General features: G+C 42.2%; 1 protein-coding gene across 4 annotated transcripts in view; it reads right to left on the bottom strand.

Annotated features, from left to right (window-relative positions):
• Positions 1-20,673, bottom strand: part of PLEKHG7 (pleckstrin homology and RhoGEF domain containing G7) — an 82,876-nt gene that overhangs the window by 56,566 nt on the left and 5,637 nt on the right. For 2 of the 4 annotated variants that reach the window (XM_015094589.4, XM_015094590.4), the window contains exons 3-4: positions 9,281-9,408; positions 6,403-6,443 (exon numbers count right to left, since the gene is read on the bottom strand). In XM_015094589.4, coding sequence (XP_014950075.3) covers positions 6,403-6,443; positions 9,281-9,408 — 169 coding nt within the window. Of the gene's footprint in view, positions 1-6,402; positions 6,444-9,280; positions 9,409-15,782; positions 15,939-20,673 lie in introns of those variants that run through there. The other 2 variants (XM_060412505.1, XM_060412506.1) reach the window with 2 other exon arrangements.

Genomic DNA, 20,673 nt, shown 5'->3' with positions numbered 1-20,673 from the left:
GAAGTTTACAGCAATACAAGCCTACCTCAAGAAACAAGAGAAACACCAAAAAAAAAAAAAAAAAATTCTAATCTTACAGCTAAAGCAACTAGAAAGAGAACAAAGCTCCCAAAGGTAGCAGAAGGAAAGACATCATAAAGATCAGAGCAGAAATAAGTGAAAAAGAAAGAGATAACAGCAAAGATCAATAAAACTAAAAGCTGGTTCTTTGCGAAGAAAAAAATAATTGACAAACTATTAGCCAGACTCATCAAGAAAAAAAGACTCAAATCAATAAAACTGGAAACAAAAAAAGGCAAATCAGTCAATGTGATACACCATATTGACAAACTGAAAGATAAAAACCATATGATCATCTCAATAGATGCAGAGAAAGCTTTTGATAAAATTCAATACTTTTTATCATTCAAAATTCAAAAATTCAAAATTTTACCATTTATGATAAAAACTCTCCAGAAAGTAGGCACAGAAAGAACATACCTCAGCATAATAAAGGCCATGAACAACAAACTCACAGAAAACATTATTCTCAGTGGTGAAAAACTGAAAGCATTAACTCTAAGAACAGGAACAAGACAAGGGTGCCCACTCTAACCATTACTACTCAACATAGTTTTGGAAGTCCTAGCCACAGCAACCAAAGAAAAGGAATGTAGACTGGAAAAGAAAAAGTAAAACTCTCACTGTTTTCAGATAACATGATACTATACATAGAAAGCCCTAAGGATGCCATGAGAAAATTATTGGAGCTAATCAATGAATACAGTAAAGCTGCAGGATATAAAATTAATACACAGAAATCTTTTGTATTCCTATACACTAACGATGAAAAATCGGAAAGAGAAATTAAGGAAACAATCCCATTCAACATAACAAAAAGAGTAAAATATCTAGGAATAAACCCATCTAAAGAGACAAAAGACCTCTGTCGCAGAGAACTATAATACGCTGATGAAAGAAATTAAACACGACACAGATGGAGAGCTCTTGGATTGGAAGAATCAGTATTGCAAAAATGATTATACTATCCAAAGCAATGTACAGATTCAATGCAATTGCTTTCAAACAACCAATGGTATTTTTCACAGAACTAGAACAATAAATTTCAGTCTGTGAGGAAACATGAAAGACCCTGAATAGCTAAAGCAATCTTGAGAAAGAAAAAATAAAACTAGAGGAATCAATCTTCCTGGCTTCAGATGATACTATGAAGCTACAGTCATCAAGACAGTATGGTACTGGCACAAAAACAGAAATACAGATCAATGGAACAAGACAGACAGCCCAGAAATAAACCCATGCACCTATGGGCACCTTATCTTTGACTAAAGAGGTAAGAATATATAATGGGGGAAAGACAGCCTCTTCAGTAAGTGGTGCTGGCAAGACTGGACAGATACATGTAAAAGAATGAAAATAGAACACTTCCTAACACCTTACACAAAAATAAACTGGAAATGGATTAAGGACTTAAATGTAAGGCCAGAAACGATAATGCTCTTAGAGGAAAACACAGGCAGTACACTCTTTGACATAAATCACAGGAAGATTCCCTTTGACCTACCTCCTTGAGTAACGGAAATAAAAACAAAAACAAATGGAACCTAATGAAACTTAAAGGCTTTTGCACAGCAAGGGAAACCATAGACAAGATTAAAAGACAACCCTTAAGATGAGAGAAGGAAATGGCAATCCACTCCAGTATTCTTGTCTGGGGAATTCCACAGACAGGAGAGCTTGGCAGGCTACGATCAATGGGGTCACCAAGATTCGGACACGACTGAGCACTAGAGAATTCAGAATGGGAGAAAATAATGGTATATGAAACAACTTACAAAGGATTAATCTCCAAAATATATAAGCAGCTCATACAGTGCAATATCAGGAAAAAAAAAAAAAAAACAGCCCCATCAAAAACAGGCAGAAGACCTTAACAGACATCTCTCCAAAGAAGACATAGAGATGGCCAATAGACACATGAAGACACTGAATATCACTAATTACTACAGAAATGCAAATCAAAACTACCTCACATCCATCAGAATGGCCATCATCCAAAAATCTACAAACAGTAAATGCTAGAAAGGATGTGCAAGAAGAGGAACCCTCTTGCACTGTTGGTGGGAAAGTAAATTGATACAGCCACTATATGTAACAGTATCGGTGATTTCATATTGACGTATGGAGAACAGCATAGAAATTTCTTAAAAAACTAGGAATAAAACTACTATATGAGCCAGCAATCCCACTACTGGGCATATACTCTGAGAAAACCACAACTGAAAAAGACATGTACCCCAAAGTTCACAGCAGCACTATTTATAATAGGTAGGGCAGAGAAGCAACCTAGGTGTCCACTGACAGATGACGGATAAAGAAGATACGGTACATATGCACAATGGAATATTACTCAGTCATAAAAAGGAAACAAATCTGGGTCAGTTTTAGTGAGATGGATGAACCTAGAGCCTGTTATACAGAGTCAAGTCAGAAAGAGAGAAAAAAATATCGTATATTAACACATATACATGGAATCTAGAAAAATGGTATTGATGAACCTACTGGCAGGCAAGAATGGAGATGCAGATACAGATAATTGACTTGCGGACACAGTGGGGGAAGGAGAGAGCAGAACAAATGGGGAAAGCAGCTCAGACACATACAGACTACCATGTTTAAAATCGGTATCTGGTGAGAGGCTGCCACATAACACAGGTAACCCAGGCAGGCGGTCTGCGATGATCTAGAGGGGTGGGGCCAGGGGAGGGGAGGGAGGCTCAGGAGGGAGGAGGTATAAGCACAATTATAGCTGATTAGCCTTGTACTACAGAAACCATCACAACATCGTAAAGCAATTTTCCTCCAGTTAAAAAATAACTAAGAGGTAGGTGGAATGAAAGTTTGTAGTAAACACTGGTGATATGGAACTGGAATAAACTGGTATACAATCAGCCCTCAGTCCCTAGGGGGAATGGTTCTAGGACCTCTTCAGATACCAAAATGCACAGATGCTAAAGTCCCTTATATAAAATGTATTTTCATACAGTCTACACATATCCTCTCATATACTTTAAATCATCTCTAAAGTGAAAGGTGCTCAGTCGTGTCTGACTCATTCTGACCCCATGGACTATACAGTCCATGGAATTCTCCAGGCCAGAATACTGGAGTGGGTAGCCTTTCCCTTCTCCAGGGGATCTTTCCAGCCCAGGGATTGAACCCAGATCTTCCTCATTGCAGGCAGATTCTTTACCAACTGAGCCACAAGGGAAGCCCACTAGACTACTTATACCTAACACAATGTAAATAGTATGTATACTGTTGTTTCTGCATGGAAAATTCAAGTTTTGCTTTTCGGAAATTTCTGGAGTATTTTTTTTCAAATATTTTTTATTTGCAGTTGGTTGACTTCAAGGATACAGAACCTACAGACACAGAGGGGTGACTGTATGCGAATATGTGGATTTTTTAGTCGTTGACTTGAATTGGTGAGGAGAGAAGAGATCTTTGAGAGCTGTGATGAGGAGGAGGAGGGAGGGGTACCCAGGTCTGGTCATGGACCCCACAGCTGGAGCAGCAGTTTGGTACTGGGGCTAAAATGGATTCAGAGGCATACTGCCTGGGGCTGCTCAGACACATCCCCACTGTCACGAGCTGTGTGATCTCAGGCAAGCTATTCAAACCTCTCTGAATCTCAGTTTCCCCATTTGCAAAATGGGGGTGATAATGTTATCTACCTTGTTGGTTTGTTGTGAGAATTAATGAGCTAACATATGTAAACCTTGAAATACCTAAACAGGAATATGTAAACAGAAACACTACCTTATAACATGGTAAAAATTATATATGTGCTTGCTTTCATTACAAATGCTGTTACTGATGGTTGGGAAGAAAGGAAGGAGAGAGGAAAGGTAATGAAAGGAAATACCTGGGATAGACTGGGGAAATACATTACAATATGGTAGCGTGTGATATTGATGTGGATTATCATTTATATAGATATGAATTGCTCAATAAAAAAGGCTAAAAAGATGGAGGAGTAAACACTAATTTTTAAGGAGACCAGATATTGTGTCCCTTTAAAAGTGGGCCTTTAAGAAATGAATTTCCATCCATTACTGACTGAGAACATTTGCTGAAACATTTTGTCATTTCACTGATTCTTCTTCGTGTATCTCCACCTCTGCCTACCCACCTCCAACACTGTGCAAGCCATTTATCTAATTTTTTGCAAATTTACATGTCAGTCTGACCTTCTCAATTGTAAGCTGAGAATGAGCATCTTGGCATCATATATACCTAGTCCAGCATTTGGCACATACAGCTATCCAGTACATGTGGAACAAATTACTTTATGAGAAAAAAACAGATGCATCATAAAAACTTGTAGGTATATCCCTTCCTTAGTTAAGTCTTTCCGTCTGAAAGCACAATCTAGCTTCCTGCTCTGGAGGAGCCCTCAGGAGAGCTGATGGGAGATGGCCCTTCCTCTCACCTTAGAGAAGGAAATGGTAACCCACTCCAGAATCCTTGCCCAGAGAATCCTATAGACAGAGGAGTCTGGTGGGCTCCAGTCCAGGGGATCGCAAAGAGTCAGACACGACTGCATGCATGCATGCTGGGACTCCAGACCTGACTGACAACTGACTCTGTTTTCATTTCAAGAAGCAAGGATCCCAGGAGAGGCAGCACCACAGGCCCTGCCTCAGACCTGCCAGGAAAACAGTCATATCGCATCCCTTAAGAGGGGCAAAATGAGAATGACTGGTGAGCAACAGCCCTGGTGACAAATTACGGTTTTACTAATAGTTTATGATTTTCAACTTGTGATGTTTAGACTGTGTCCCTATGGACTGAATGTTTCTGCTCCCCTAGTATTCATATATTTAAAGCCCAAATCCCTCAGGAGTATCTCCAGGTGAAACTGTTGGGAGGTAATTAGGTTTAGATGAGGCCATGAGGGTAGGGCCCTCACGATGACATCAGTATCTTTATAAGAAGAGGAGGAGGCACCAGAGCTCTCTCTCCACATGTGAAGACAGTGCAGCAGGCCATCTGGAAGCCGGGAAAAGAACTCTCACCAGAACCTAACCATGTGGCACTCCGATCTGGGACTTCCCAGCCTCCAGAGATGTGAGAAATAAATATTAGCAGTTTCAGCCACCTGGCCTGTGGCATTTTACAGCGGCCTAAAGTGATTAAGACACTCACACAAACTTTTTCCCCTTGAAAAAATAATGTGAAAGTCACTCATATACTTGATTATGAGAACAAGTAGTGTTCCAAACCCTGGTTACAAATGATACTCTCAAAAATATGGCCAATGCTCATTTTTTGCAGATGCACCCAGTGCTGGGATATACTTCAGATGCATTATTTATTTATCACAACCACCCTATGAGGCCGGTACTATTATCATCTGCCTTTTTTTTTTTTTTCTCTTTCTTAAACAGGGAAGGACTTGGAGCTGAGGGAAATGAATTCATTTGGCCAAGGTCACAGAGCAGTAAGTGGAGCAGCTGGGATTGAAATCTCAGAGAGCCTTTAACTTAGCTATGGTACTTAAAAAAAATAGCAAGGTATATGCATCCATAGAACCTCCAAGTTAGATGTCAGCAACTGATGGCAAACTGACTGGAGAGGCCACGTGAGCAGATGTTTTTTTTTTGCTTTTTAACACAAAGAGGTGCAGTAACTACTCGTAAGGCCCTCCTGGTGCTGCTGGCTGTGGTGTGTAGGTGTTGCGGGGTGAACACAGTCAATTCCTTTCCCTCCTCCTCACTCCAGGAGTGAGGAACCCTCCTTCCCTCTGTCCTTAGCAAGTTGGCAGGGAAGGTTTCACTGTGGCCAGCTCACGTCCTAGGCAGGAAAAAATCAGGCACCGCTGATTCTCAATTTATAACTCTTCAATAATTGAGGGCACCAGGAATTAAAGAAAACCCACTAGGATTAATCCAACTGGCTTTCCCAGAAATAGAATGTGTCTGTAGAATCTGTTTCTGTAATATCTCATTAATTTTTCAATGTTCCCAATATGCTCGACACTGACTGCAAACTGGGGCATACGCTTGTGCAAGTTTTCTCCGTCAAGTGAGCTGTTTCCTACGCTGTGTCAAGCTATAAATTTGGAGCTGTAAGGCATCACGCATGATATTAGGACTGCTTTGTTTTCTTGCAGAGCTCATTAACCACTGGCAATTAGCACTGTATCACTGCACCAAGTGGCATCATTTGGCAAGTTCTGTATCCACTACTACAAATGTGATGATATAATTTAAACTTCATGTGCCATCTGCTGTCACAAGAAGATAAAGTATGATGAAGAGGCTTTTCAGACTTTCCTTCATTTCCCAGCTACTGGAGGCTTAATTAAAGCAAAAATGACAATTGCTCAATACTCACCACTCCTCTCTTGGAGAAAGGCCATCTTGGCTTTCTGGATTCTGGTGGGTGAAGAAATTAGAGAAGATATGTTAGTACTTTGAAGAACCAGTGACAGATCAAGGCAGTGCTTTACAAAACCCGCTTTTCCAAAGGAGCCAAACAGAATTTTTCCTGCTTTAATTCTCCTTGAGAATGCACAGAATGAATATTTATATTTATGCAGCTGAGTGAATGAAACAATGCTACAATTGAAAGGCTGGTGTTCTTTCTACCTTCTGGTGATACTGTCCTGTTTCAGCCTCTTTTCCCCCTACCGTTCAAGGAGAAATCTATAAAATGCAATAAAATGCTGCATACTTAATTTTAGACAGAGTTATAGGACTCTGGGGCTGAAAGGGCTTCATTTTAACACTGGAAACCACCCTAGCATATAATCCCCAGGTGTGGATGAGTGCAGACTCCTGAAATAGGGGGATATCAACATATCAATCTTTAGATCAGGGGCTTACTGTCTCTACTGGACATCATCCACATAGTCCTTAGGAGTCACCTCAAATTGAGAAGTCATTCAGTAATATATTCTTTTGATGATCAGGAAATAAAGACATTAGATTGTGGATTCTTGATGTTTATGTCATTTTCATTAATTTTTAATGCAACCCAGAAAAAGCTGAGAGTCATCTCTCAAGTTTAGGTGAGATGTTCTGATAATTCCACACACAAAATGGATGCCTGAAAGGTTTGTCTCTGTTTCTACTAATTCATCAGGAGATTCTGCATAATATCAACACTTCCATCAGATGAAAGCATTTACCAAAAGAGTGTGCTTGAGGGACTTTTCCCATTGGAACCCTGGAATCCAACCAATTATTTTGCTCATTCTGACTACCTTCAGTTCAGTTCAGTCGCTCAGTTATGTCTGACTTTTTGAGACCCCATGAATCGCAGCACGCCAGGCCTCCCTGTCCATCACTATCTCCCGGAGTTCACTCAAACTCACGTCCATCGAGTCGGTGATGCCATCCAGCCATCTCATCCTCTGTCGTCCCCTTCTCCTCCTGCCCCCAATCCCTCCCAGCATCAGAGTCTTTTCCAATGAGTCAACTCTTCGCATGAGGTGGCCAAAGTACTGGAGTTTCAGCTTTAGCATCACTCCTTCCAAAGAATACCCAGGACTTATTGATCTTTTTAAAGGGGAGATTAGGTGGAACCTCCTTAGAAACAAATCTGCCTTACCACTCTCAGCCTTCAAACGTCTGGTGGTAAATTATGACGTCCAAATTGAACTTCGATAATTGGGGTCTCTGGAGAAGCACCACGAGACCATGGTTTGGGAACATGAGGACTCTATTCTAAACTCCTGGAGATGAGGGCATGGAGGGATATGATGAAGAATGCTGCATATCTTTCATTACATGGCATCTACTGGGATGCTAGGCACACCTGCCTAGTAAAGAACAAAGAATATCAGGCAGCAATTGTGACCTTGTTCCTCAGCGTAGTGGATCTCAACCTTTAGCTGGCAAAAGAATCACCTGAGGGGCTTATTAAAAAGCATACTGCTGGGCCCCATTCCCAGAGTTTCTAGTTCAGAAAGTCTGACATGGTACCCCAGAATTTTTCAGACAACGCTGAAGCTCTTCATCTGGGCAGTACTACTTTAGCTGTTACCCAGTTTAGAGCATTTGCAAAGCATTACAGAACTTGGTCTAACTCCTAAGGCTACACTATGGTTAGAACTAGCTTTAACGTCAAGGGGCCTGGCCTTGAATCCCTTGGGTCCACTGAATCCCTTTTTGTGTGTTCATTTGGGTGGCCATATCCTATGAGACAGATGGTCACTTGCATTGTTGTCTTCTAAGACAGTAGATGTGAAAGTGCTCTATAAAGACTGAAGGGCTATACGAATGTTATTTATACGTTATTCACTTATGGCTGAGTTCCACACGTAAGGCTGCCTGTACAACAGGTGGTTAGTGCAGGCTGGTAGAGGGCATTCATTTAAGAGTCTGAATCCCATTCCTCTGACACAGACCAGCAGACACCACGACTAGGTCACCTTTCCTTTCTGGGTCTCACTAGGCACACATGGGAATGAGGAAAGAGCTGGGTGGTTTCCCAAGTATGCTGCCACAGGTGGCCCCTGGCTTCAGGGGAATGCCTTGGAGGTGAGTCTTTGGGACTCACCCCATTTCCAAGCACTGAAACTCCATCCGGATCTGTTTTGCAGACTGGATTTCCAAGGAATTATTCTTCTGTAAAATAGGGCTCTGCTCAGAACAAAGCCAGTTTAAAAACTACCAGGGTGAACGATAATCTTCAAGTCTCCTTTTAGCTCTGAATGGCTACCATTGCAACCATGGGAGTGTGTCCTGAACTCCGCAACTGTTCTTTTTTTCCACAACTGACTTCAAATGCAGAAGGTTCACCCTTAAGGCCGCCTCTCTCTAATCTGCTCTAACAGTAATCTGCTGTTACCAGGTCCTTTGTCTCCACATAGTGCCACCCTCGTTGGAGACACTGGTGTGAGGCTGGCAGCCAGGAGCAAGGGGTGGGTTACAGCAATGGCAGGGATGCTGCCCAGCAGCCCAGAGAGGGCACTTTGCTCCCGGAGGCTGACCATCACTTGGTGTACCTGTTCCAGGTCCTGGACATGGGGTATATTATTTGACAAGAGGACCTTTTGAGGAAGGTCCATAACTTATCCATCTCTGTAAGTGGGATGCCTGATTCAGATAGTTCCCATAATTCACGGCTGATGCTTGTCCTAGTTGCTGAGATATCTAACTTGGTAGTGCCCATGTTCTTGTAGTCATTAAATGTTCTGTAAATATCCTCTGCTTATTGTAACATCCATCTCATAGCAGGCATGTAATAAAAGTTGAATGGACAGGACCTGAATTCAGCAGCAGAAGTGGATGGCACAGGTAGTCCGCAGCTCCAGCTGACACCAGAAGGTCCCCGGGGAACACCTCAAGGCCAGGTAAGTTGAGCACCACAGAACTCCTCCTGTGCTCGTAGAATCTGTGTTCAGGAGATGGAAGGAGAGTGCTTACAGCTGACATGCAGGGAGGGGTATCACTCGGACCACCCCTGGGTCCTCAGAAGTGACTGCCGGCAGTTCGATTAATGCTGGCTTTCTTAGGAGGCCACTCCAGGCATGGAGGGCTGCAATGACCCACATACCCCATGTTTGACACCTTTCTGAGCCTTAATGACTGTTTATGGTTTTTGACTAATCCAAAGCAGAAGAGTTCACCTGGAAGTGTCAACACAAACATACTAGATGTGTTCTGACTCAGGAGGACACTAGGAGAAAGCCTTTAAACACCAGAGTCTTTGCAAGTTACTCATATGGCCTCAGGGGGGACAGGACGCATGTGCACGGCCACCACACACACCCCTAATCGGAGGCTGGTTGTTTAAAGGTAACACTTTTATTTTTCCCAGGGAAAAATGGCAACTGCTGTTGGAAAAGCTTAGCCAACAGGCCTATCTAACTTCTTTCTTCTACCCTATTTCATGAAACTTCCTGTCAGACGCGCACAGAATAAATGGTTGACATCAGACACAGTGCAGAGTAGCCACAAACCCAACAGGCATGTGATCAGTGATTTCTAAGAAACAAAATGAGTAAGGAATGAGAGCATTCAATTGCAGGGATTCTCACAGTTTCCCCATCAGAGCTGTTCAGATATTCCTTTAGGCTATTTTGAGGGTGAGGGAATGCAATTCCCTCTACTTACCAACCTATGTAATCTCTAAATTCCCTTTTTAATCAAATAGCTTAGCATATCATTTACCTTATATACAGAGGAATCTTGTTTCCAACAAAAAGTCTAGCTATGAATTTGCCTTGAAAGTTTGGAGTCATTTTCCTTTGGATATTATGATTTGGGTCACTGCCATGTAGCTTTCCTCCTCCAACAAAGAGGCCTTGCCTGGAGCCCTGTGAGACTCCCTGGGCCAGTCCTTCCTCTGTCCCACCTGCCTACAGCATGAGTCCTCCATGCCTTGTAGCCAAGTACCATGCTGCTGACTTTTTTGCAGGATTGATGCCCTTTCTGCCTGTGCTTTCATCTCTCGTTTCATAACTGAATATTCTTGGCTCTCATGCCCTTCTTCCTATCAGTATATCTGCTGCTGGGATACTGCTCATGTCCTATCAGGCCCAACATGCATGTTGTTCTAATACCAAAAGCTTGGTATTAGAATAGCTGGTGGAATTTATTTCATTACCCATCCCCAAGTCCTAACTCCTGGCTTCTGATCTGGTAGGTCTGAAGGTGGACCTCTGCATCTGCGGTTTCACCCAGCTCCCTAGATACTCAGAGCTGGAGAACAACTGATTTTGAGAATACAAGTACCTTGATAGAGGTCTTTCCTACCTTTAAAATATATTTCAAATCTTCAGCCTTTTGCTAAAAACATTTTAAATCATTTTACATACGAACAGTAGGACAAGTTGTATGGGCATGTATAATTAGTGAATAACCTATGTCTCATAAATTCCTACAAAATCTATGAGGTAAGAATGCCTCAGACTCTGCAGACAGATGACAGAGGCATAAAAGAAAGCTAACTGTCAGTTATTGAAATCTGCTTCCTCTAAGAAGGCTCACCTGACGCTCAAAGAAATATTTCTTCGTATTTGTGTGCTGTCTGGCACCCCCTAGGCCAGGTCCTCAACGGCTTCCATCTGTATTAACACAGTTGTCTCATCACTTTTATCTTCACCTTCTGCTCCATCATTTTGGTCCCATCCCACACCCAGTCACTAAATATAAGTTATCCAAAATGTAAGTCGGGCCCTAGTCCCTCCTAGCCTCAGATGAACAGGTTTTTAAAGCATCCATACAAGCCTTCCATGAATTGGCCCAGTAACCTTCCTAATACTCTTTACTTTGCCATTTATTCTCTGGGAATGGATTTTAATTTCCCACACAAAATGTATCATATGTCAGTGACTTAACTGGGAATGCTTTGTACTCTCTCTGCCCTCTCCAAACCTGTCTAACTCCTATTCATCTCATGAGATTTAGGGCCATGGATTATCTAAGGGACTTGAAAGGAAATTACTTAGATAAAATCAGGCTCAGATTTATTCAATTAGCTGCATTTCCTAGGGTTTAAAAGTTTCTTTTGACTGGTCTCTGTTCCTTTTTTTTTAACTGGAAAATTTTAGACTAATGTTGCAGAACTGCTAGCTATCAAGCCAATATGCACGCCCTCGTCAAAACACTGCTTGTCAGGGGTGCCGTGTGCTGAGTTAATGCACTGACAAGCCTGATTCCCTTGCAGCTAGCAGAGGCTATGCGAGACAAATTTGGCCAATGAGATTTAAACCGGAGTTTCAGAGTGTGGCTCTTAGGAAAAATTTTCAAAGGGGACTAAGGTGGCTACATTCACCCTTTTCCCTTATTGTTGTCATGAACATGGCTTGATACCTCCAAGTATACCAGTAATCTTGCAAGTGGAACAGCAGAACAGGAGAAAAGGAGCAGCCTGACAGGATTGGTTATGTTACAAGAGAATATCCTTTATTTGCTTATGTTGTTCTAGTTGGGTTCTGACAGGCAGACAAAGGCTGTTTTAACTGACACACATCTCCTCATCCTGGACTTCCTTCTCCAAGAATTCTGCACTCTCATTTGACTTTCTCACCACCTATTTTTGATAAGGTTTTTAACAAAATCACTAGAGTTACAATTTTTCACAACTCTCCCATTTTTGTTATTTGCCAATCTAATGTCCATGATGGTTGTGAGGATGGAGGGGTCTGAGTTAAGTGGAAGATGGAAAACTTACAGTAATTTGAATGAGAAATACAACTCTACTTTCTTCATTTTGCAAACGGAACACTGGAACTTATATATAATGAATTCAGTTCAGTCGCTCAGTCGTGTCCGACTCTTTGCGACCCCATGAATTGCAGCACACCAGGCATCCCTGTTCATCACCAACTCCCGGAGTTCACCTAGACTCACGTCCATCCAGTTCGTGATGCCATCCAGCCATCTCATCCTCGGTCGTCCCCTTCTCCTCCTGCCCCCAATTCCTCCCAGCATCAGGGTTTTTTCCAATGAGTCAACTCTTCGCATGAGGTGGCCAAAGTACTGGAGTTTCAGCTTTAGCATCAGTCCCTCCAAATTAGCAGCTGTACATAAATCCAGTCAGGAATTTTCACGGTACTGCCCAAAAGGTATTAGGTAGCATAAACCTCTGGGAGCCCCAAGAGGTACCCCCAAAACAAGCATTAGAAGCTTCCCTGTAAACTTGATACTGTTGCTGATAAAGGCCCTGGAAGCATATAATGAGGTTTGGTATTTACGGGAATAGAGGGGATTGGAAAAAATACAGTAATTTAAATAGGAAGTGTAAGCTATGTAAACTTTGGGGAAAAGTTTACTCTTTTGAGCTTAAACTCTAGATGGTATATAATCTGGTAAGTACTATGAATTTGGCAAAAGATTCTATAAGCTCTCTTTATGTTCCCTTGGGACTTTGAGAGGACATAATGAATGGCGGAATAGAAGAATCAGTCTTCCCTGGCCTCGTTTAAGCTGGCTTATGGATTTCTCTTCCATGCTTCTATAGTTCTCTACAACAATGGGCAAGAATGTGGAGTCAAATTGCCTGGATTTTAATCTTAGCTGACTGACCTTGACTAAGTAACCTCTCTGGTCCTGACTGCCATTTGTGAAATGTAGACAATAAGCATACCTACTTTTTGTGTGAAGATCAACCGATCAACATACAGCACTTAGATCCGTGACGGGAACTTAGTAAGCTGTCAGTAATGTGATTATGTTGGTTGTCGAATATACTATAACATCATGTTCTATTTATGTGTCTGTTTATCCTACTAGAATGCCATCTCCTTCTATTTAAGAAACATGTCTTATCATTTGTGTCGGTGGGTGCTCCTTTAGTACTGAATCCATGGTTACTGATGAACATGAATGAATAAAAGACTCTTCTGAGGTTGTCCTCCCTTGTGGAAAGTATCTTTACAAGGTGAGTGAGTGAAGTCACTCAGTCGTGTCAGACTCTTTGTGACCCCGTGGACTGTAGCCTACCAGGCTCCTCTGTCCATAGGATTTTCCAGGCAAGAGTACTGGAGTGGGTTGCCATTTCCTTCTCCAGGAGATCTTCCCGACCCAGGAATTGAACCCAGGTCTCCCGGCATGGTAGGGAGACGCTTTACCATCTGAGCCACCGGGGAAGTCTTTACAAGGTAGTTACACACATTCATATCTTATCAACTCCCCTCTTACCCTAAGTTCCTACCTCCTGGTCTAAATCCCTGTGTTCAGTAAGGGATCAATAAATATTTCTTGACTAACTGAATAATAATCAAACCTATGCACACTGAGTCATCGCTCTCCCCTTCTGACACAATCTTCTGCAGAATGTGTATTCCAGTAATAGCTAGCTACTCACTGTTTAAACTTACCCTGCACATCACGCCTCCATGACTTGGCTCAGGTAGTTCCCATCTGCCTATCTCCACTTTGCCAGGCACACATACTCATAGGCATCTCTAAATTCTAGCTTAGATGGTCTCCTTCCAGATTCTAATCCACCCAAAGAGAGCCAGCCACCTTGCCCTACTTCCTCCCACTTCGCCTCTACAATGATTTCATTTAAGGCTCATGCTGTGTCTTATTATCACAGAATTTAAGCACCGAGTATAGAACTCGACATAGAATAGATATATTCAAGTAAGCGTGTTGACTAAACAGCCATGTTGGTCTATAGGATGATACACAGATAGGCTCCTAATGAATTTGCTCTTCCATTCTGGATCATAAATGAATAATTGTATGCATACACAATACACAGAATGCAATTTGAGTTCCTCCACCTTTAAAGGTGATTCAGTTACCCCTATCCATTTCTTCCTTGTCTGGGATACCTGCTGACATGAGGCATCCTTTTGGGAGCACGTTAGGGCAGGTTTCGGCATTCAGTGTGCACACATGGAACAGAGGGAAAACAACTGCCTTGTACTAGGCTCGAGTCATGACCTTGGCCTTGTTGCCTTGATGTCTAAAACCCAGGGATGCTCATTCTAGAAAGGTAGGCATGCCCATGGAATGGTGTAACAGAAGCTCTGATGACATTCTTGTGTTCATCAGAAGAGGAATGGGTTAATAAAACTATCAAGAATTACAGCTGCAACCATATGGAGACCTAGGAAAACAATAAGAATGAACATTTGCACATAATAAATAAAGAGACGTGACCTGGTGCAGAAAACCTGCCTCTGCATCACCTGTGCCTGACAGCAGACTAGATTTCTGGGCACTCTGCACAGGAACCCATGCCTGTATCAGCCAGAGATGCTCAGATTATTGGATTAGTGATGTTAATGCAGCTGCAATGAATTCAGAATGACTTTGCATTTAGGTCTCATGAGGGGAGAGGTGCTGGGGGTTCCAAAGTCTAGGTGTTAGTCACTCAGTCATTTCCGACTCTTGTGACTCCATGGACTACAGCCCACAAGGCTCCTCAGCCCATGGAATTATCCAGGCAATAATACTGGAGTGGGTAGCCATTCCCCTCCCAAGGGGATCTTCCTGACCCAAGGATCGAACCTGGGTCTCCTGCATTGCAGGCAGATTCTTTACAACTGAGCCACCAAGCAAGCCCCACCTACTGCTTTCAGTAACTGATACAGAACTCATCACTGGCCTTACAATAGCTGTCCCTGCAATGTGGCTGACCACAGAGGCAGCCCAGACTGATTGAATAAGAATCTGAAAGTGTAATGGCAGGCCTAGAATGTTTTAAAAGTATCTCTTTAAGTAATTCTAATAGCTGTATCAGGATTGTGTGTCTTATTTTTGCTATTCTAAATGGGACTGCTTCTTTTAAGACATAGCATGCACACAGGGTCACTGTGTCCAGTTCTAAATGGATTATTCACTAGAAGCAATCACTGTAAAAAATTCAGACTTATCTCCCTTCCCCGAATGAAATGGTATGTACATGGGGTCATGGCATCCTGTGTGAAGAGGGTGCGGAAGAGAATTTTTTGGTACCCAATTTCCTCAGAGGAAGATTAAACTGAGGAATGAGCTGAGAGTAACCCCAGAATGTCTGGGGTGTGGCTGGCATGCCATTGTCACGGTGAAGTGCTGTAAACTTTCTTGCTGCCCTTTAGTAGTTTGGAGAAGCCCACTAAACAAACAACTATGAGAAACACATTTTTTTTTTTTGGTCTTTTGGTTCTATGCTTGGCTATTCTGGTTCTTTGTTTTAGGATAAAATTCTGGACCCAGGAGGTTGTAAAACTAATTGGGTGTCTGACCCAGACTTCACAGTCCTCTTTGGCTTGCCAGAACCCCGCCTCCCCTGCGCCCGAACCCAGACAAAACCACACTTTCACTAACCCTGAGTTGTGATGCCCCAGGCCGGTCAGATCTGAAGGAACTAGTCCCATGGTTGCTGGAATAATCTTGTCTCCTTTCTGGTACCAGAAATTCTCCTTATTCTGTCTTCTGCTGAAGATCTGAAGGTCCATGGTGTGGGCTGAGGTGGCAACAATGTAGAGAATCCAGAGAATTCTCTCCCACAGTTGAGCAAGCCACACACCCAGGCATCACATTCAGCAATGAGCCTGTGATCACACGTCAGTGCCAGAAAAGTTTATGGCTGGTGGAAATGTGTCCCCTAGTGGACCTCAAATACAAAAATTTTGTAAAGACTGGATTGTTCATGGTGCATATTATTCTGACTTAAAGTCAGCGGGCACTTCCTGAGCATCAGCTCTTACTGGACACTTTGTTAAGAGCTTTACATGCACTAACATTAATTTTCACAAGTACTCTATGAAGTGGAAATTACTGTTCTCATTATAGAGCCGAGGAAAACTGAAGCTTAGGAGGACAGATAGGCATTCACTTAAGGTCTCACTGTTAGTGAACAACAGAGCAAGAATTCAATTTAAATACCCAAGTCAGACTCCAAAAATACTTGGAAATACAAAGAAGAGAAAACGGTACTATGAACCATTTAAGATATTGTTTTCTTTTTAATTGATATATAATGATGGTTACTATTTTAGATAAGAACCCACCTGCAATGAAGGGAGATGCAGGTTCAATCCATGGGTTGGGAAGATCCTCTGGAGAAGGAAACGGCAACTCACTCCAGTATTTTTGCCTGGAAAACTCCATGGAGGAGGAGCCTGGGGTTACTCTGTCTATGGAACTGCACAGTCCAGGGGGTCACAAAGTGTCGGACATGACTTAGCGACTAATGGAAACTCCCCTGCCCCCCCCAAACACATGTCCATCTCTTCAGCCCTGGAACCTGTGAATGTGTTATTTGTAAAAGGGGTTTTTGCAGATATAATTAAAAGATTCTGAGATAAGATTATTCTAGATTATCTGAATGGGCTCTGAATCCCATGACATGTGTACTTACAAGAGATACCCAGAGAAAAGACAGAGATGAGAGAAGGCCAAGTGAAAACAGAGGCAGATGATTAACGTGATGCAGCCACAACCAAGGAATTGCCTGCACGAGGCATCAAGGAACAGCCCTCCCCGACAGCTTCCAGAGCAAGCGTGGCTCTGCTGACACCTTGGCTTTGGAGCTGTGGCTCCCACAACGCTCGGAGTGTAAAATGTCTTTTGATTTAAGTCACTAGTTAGTGGTACTTTAATATGAAGCCACAGGAGACAAATGAAGGGGGCAATACAGCTGAGCGGCAAATTACCCGACTTAGGACTGCGATTCCTAACCCTGACGTTCATTATGTGTGACCCTGGCATGTTGCTTCCCAAGGCCTCAGCTTCCTTATGTGGAGCTGTGAGTGAGACCCTTTCTACTCCTCGTGATCTGTGAACCAAGGGTTTAGGTTTGCTATTCTCCCCACCAGTGGCCAGTGGGTGGGGCAGTAATTATGTGATGACCTTTACCTTGGCAGAAATGTTTAAAGTTAATTAAAGCTCCTCCTTTAAAAACAGGACAAAGACATCTTTGGCATTCTTAAGAAAAGATTCCATGGGATTAACATACAGACACCACTGTATATAAGATAGATAACAGGAAGAACCTACTGTACAGCCCAGGGAACTATATTCAATATTTTGTGATAATCTGTATGAGAAACGAAACTGAGAAAGAATGAATGTATGTATAACTGAATCACTATGCTGTATACCTGAAACTAATACAACACTGTAAGTCAAGTATACGCCAATAATTTTTTTTAAAATTGCAGTGAAAAAAAAAAAAAAAGATTCCTTCTGTACAGTGGGCTTAAACCAAGGACTACTGGCCTCTAATTGCCAGGTGCAAATTTTAAAGAAAAACAAAAGACCCTAGAGAATATGAGTGGGTAGCAACTGAGGGTAGCAATTGTTCTATAGTGATATGTGTGTATTAATGGAATAAAAATCTTTTGAAGTTTAGTAAGATAATACAATGTTGTTGTTGCTTTTATCAGGCAGGTTTATTAGGACTTGTTTTATCTGATACTAAAATTCATGATAAATGTACATTTTCCAGCAGGTGGTTTTCCAACAACTGTGTGACTGGAAAAAGTTTCAGTTCAGTCACTCAGTCATGTCTGACTCTTCACGACCCCATGGACTGCAGCATGCCAGGCTTCCCTGTCCATCACCAACTCCCGGAGCTTACTCAGACTCATGATCATCACAACGGTGATTTGTCCCCTTCTCCTCCCCCGCCTTCAATCCTTTCCAGCATCAGGGTCTTTTCCAATGAGTCAGTTCTTCGCATCAGGTGGCCAAAGTATTGAAGCTTCAGCTTTAGCATCAGACCTTCCAATGAATATTTAGGACCGATTTCCTTTAGGATTGACTGGTTGGATCTCCTTGGAGTGTTCTATTTTAAGAACCACAGTATTCTACCTTATATAAGACATGTAGTACAAATTGGCATGCTTGTTAATAATTGTGAGTTGATTACACAGGAACAACCAATTAGAATCAGTAACAATCTTTAAAAAATCCCTTTAAAAAATAATCAATAGAGAAACGACAATTCAATTGTCACTTATGGAACTATAGCTCTCTTGGTTAAGGTCTGCGAAACATTTTTTTTCATTATGAGTCTGTCAAGATTGTTAGAAACTTTTCTTTATATGTTTGACATAATTCTTTACAAAATTTCCAGTTTTCCACCAAAACGTTCCATTTTCTACCAGAACGTTACCAAAATCCATCTGAGATGGGAGACTGTATGGGGAGCCTCTAGCTTACTCTCCAGGGCCTGGCACAGAGTGGCCACTCCATGAATGTGGGGTGAACAAATGGGACTCATCCCAACATGTCACTTTGAACACAACAAAGACAAGCTTTGGAGCTCCAACAGCACGGAAAACACACCATGCTCTGACATCTTGGGCTCAATCAGTGACAGTTATTAAATCCACATGTGTTCAGAGCAGAAGCGTAGCTGCTGATATCGGTAACTGCCTAGAACTCTGTCTCTTGAGACTATCGCCTTTTCTGGACAAGAGTCAAAATAATTCCCAGTATGGGATTTTCCTGATGGTACAGTGGACAGAAATCCATCTGCCAATGCAGGGGACATGGGTTCAAACCCCGGTCCAGGAAGATTCCACATGCCACGCACACAACTAAGCCCACATGGCTCAGCTGCTGGAGCCTGCTCACTCAGGAGCCTGTGCTCGGCAACAAGAGAAGCCAGCACAGCGAAAAGCCCGTGCACCACGGTGAAGAGTAGCCCTCCTCTACAACTTGAGAAAGCCCCAGTGCAGCAATGAAGACAAGGACAGCCAAAAATAAGTAAATAATTAAATTTAAAAAATACTAGTCTGTTAAAAAAATACCACCCAGTATGATCAAACCATAGTCATACAAATCCCCAATAATCCAATGGACACTCAAAAGATTAACACAGAACTGATTAGGAAGGTGGCGGAGGTTGAAAGGAGCTAGAGGGAGATACATTGCTAGAGGAGAAAACTTCCAAAAAGGGATGATACAATTCCCCCTACCAGGCTTGACCTAACCTAACTAATCAACCAACGCACTTCCTTTTTTCCTTCCTTAAAGTTTCATTGAACATCTACTATGTGCCAGGTGGTGTTCGAGACACTAGGGATATAGCAATGAGCAACAGGCACCACTCCTGCTGTGATGGAGTTTACACTCTGGGGGAGCCGATGCCAGTGCAAGAATAACACGAGGCTCCTGATATGAAAGGAAGCCTCCAGTTCCCACTCCAGCCTCCAGCCAGGCCCAGATCAAGAAGATCTCCATGACACCCTGAGGCCTCTAACTAATTAACAGTATTCACATATCTCATCACAAGGAGGAAAAAAAAATGTAACTACACGTGGTGATGGATGTTAACTAAACATATCGCGGGAATCATTTTGCAACATGTACATATTTCAGATCATTATGCTATACACCTTAAACTTATATAATGTTCTATGTCAATTACACTGCAATATAATTGGAGGGAAAAAGAAAACAAAATATGTTATGGAGGGCTGAGGTTCACAGCAACTACTAAAGCCTGCGTACCTGGAGCCTGTGCTCCGCAACAAAAGCAGCCACCACAATGAGAAACCTGCACACCGCAACTAGAGAAAGCCTGTGCGCAGCAACGAACACCCAGCGCAGCCAAAAACAAAGCAGCCTGTACATGTAAACAAAACAAAACAAACACATGTGAACAGTGATTAAAAAACCAACATGCCATCTAATCATTGGTAGTTACTAACTTTCTACCAAGATTTCACACTTAACGGCTGGGACAGTGCTAGCTATACAACAGGTTTTAAGCAAAAGCCTGGGGAGGATTTAACATTATATTGAATTTAATGTTTAGACACATCAAATGAACTTCCTGTGATTTATCATTTCACTCTGGGGTCAGAATATTTCAGAAAGAGTAAGTCAGTGATCTGCATACAGGAAGTGCCAAATGAATGAATGAATGACCCAGCTTTTTCAAAAAGGTAAATTTGAGTTATGCTATATCATATCAAAAGCTTATTAGATGGGTACTATAGTTGACCCTTGAACAACACAGGTTTGAACTGAGCAGGTCCACTTAAAAGGCAGATTTTTTTTTTTTTTTCATGAAATACTACAGTACTTACACCATCTGTTCTTGGTTGAATCCGCTGACTATAGAACCTCAGATAAGGAGGGCTGACTGTAAAGTTATATGTGGATTTTGGATTGCACAGAGGGTCAGTGTCCTGAACCCCTTAGAAGCATCAGTTGTATTTGCATCTCCACTCAACAGACGAGGGAAGACACAGGTTTCCCT

Source organism: Ovis aries, chromosome 3 (genome assembly GCF_016772045.2).
Source record: "Ovis aries strain OAR_USU_Benz2616 breed Rambouillet chromosome 3, ARS-UI_Ramb_v3.0, whole genome shotgun sequence".
Lineage (NCBI taxonomy): Eukaryota > Metazoa > Chordata > Mammalia > Artiodactyla > Bovidae > Ovis > Ovis aries.
The sequence above is the reverse complement of the archived record's forward strand: the minus strand, read 5'-3'. Positions and strand labels throughout refer to the sequence as shown.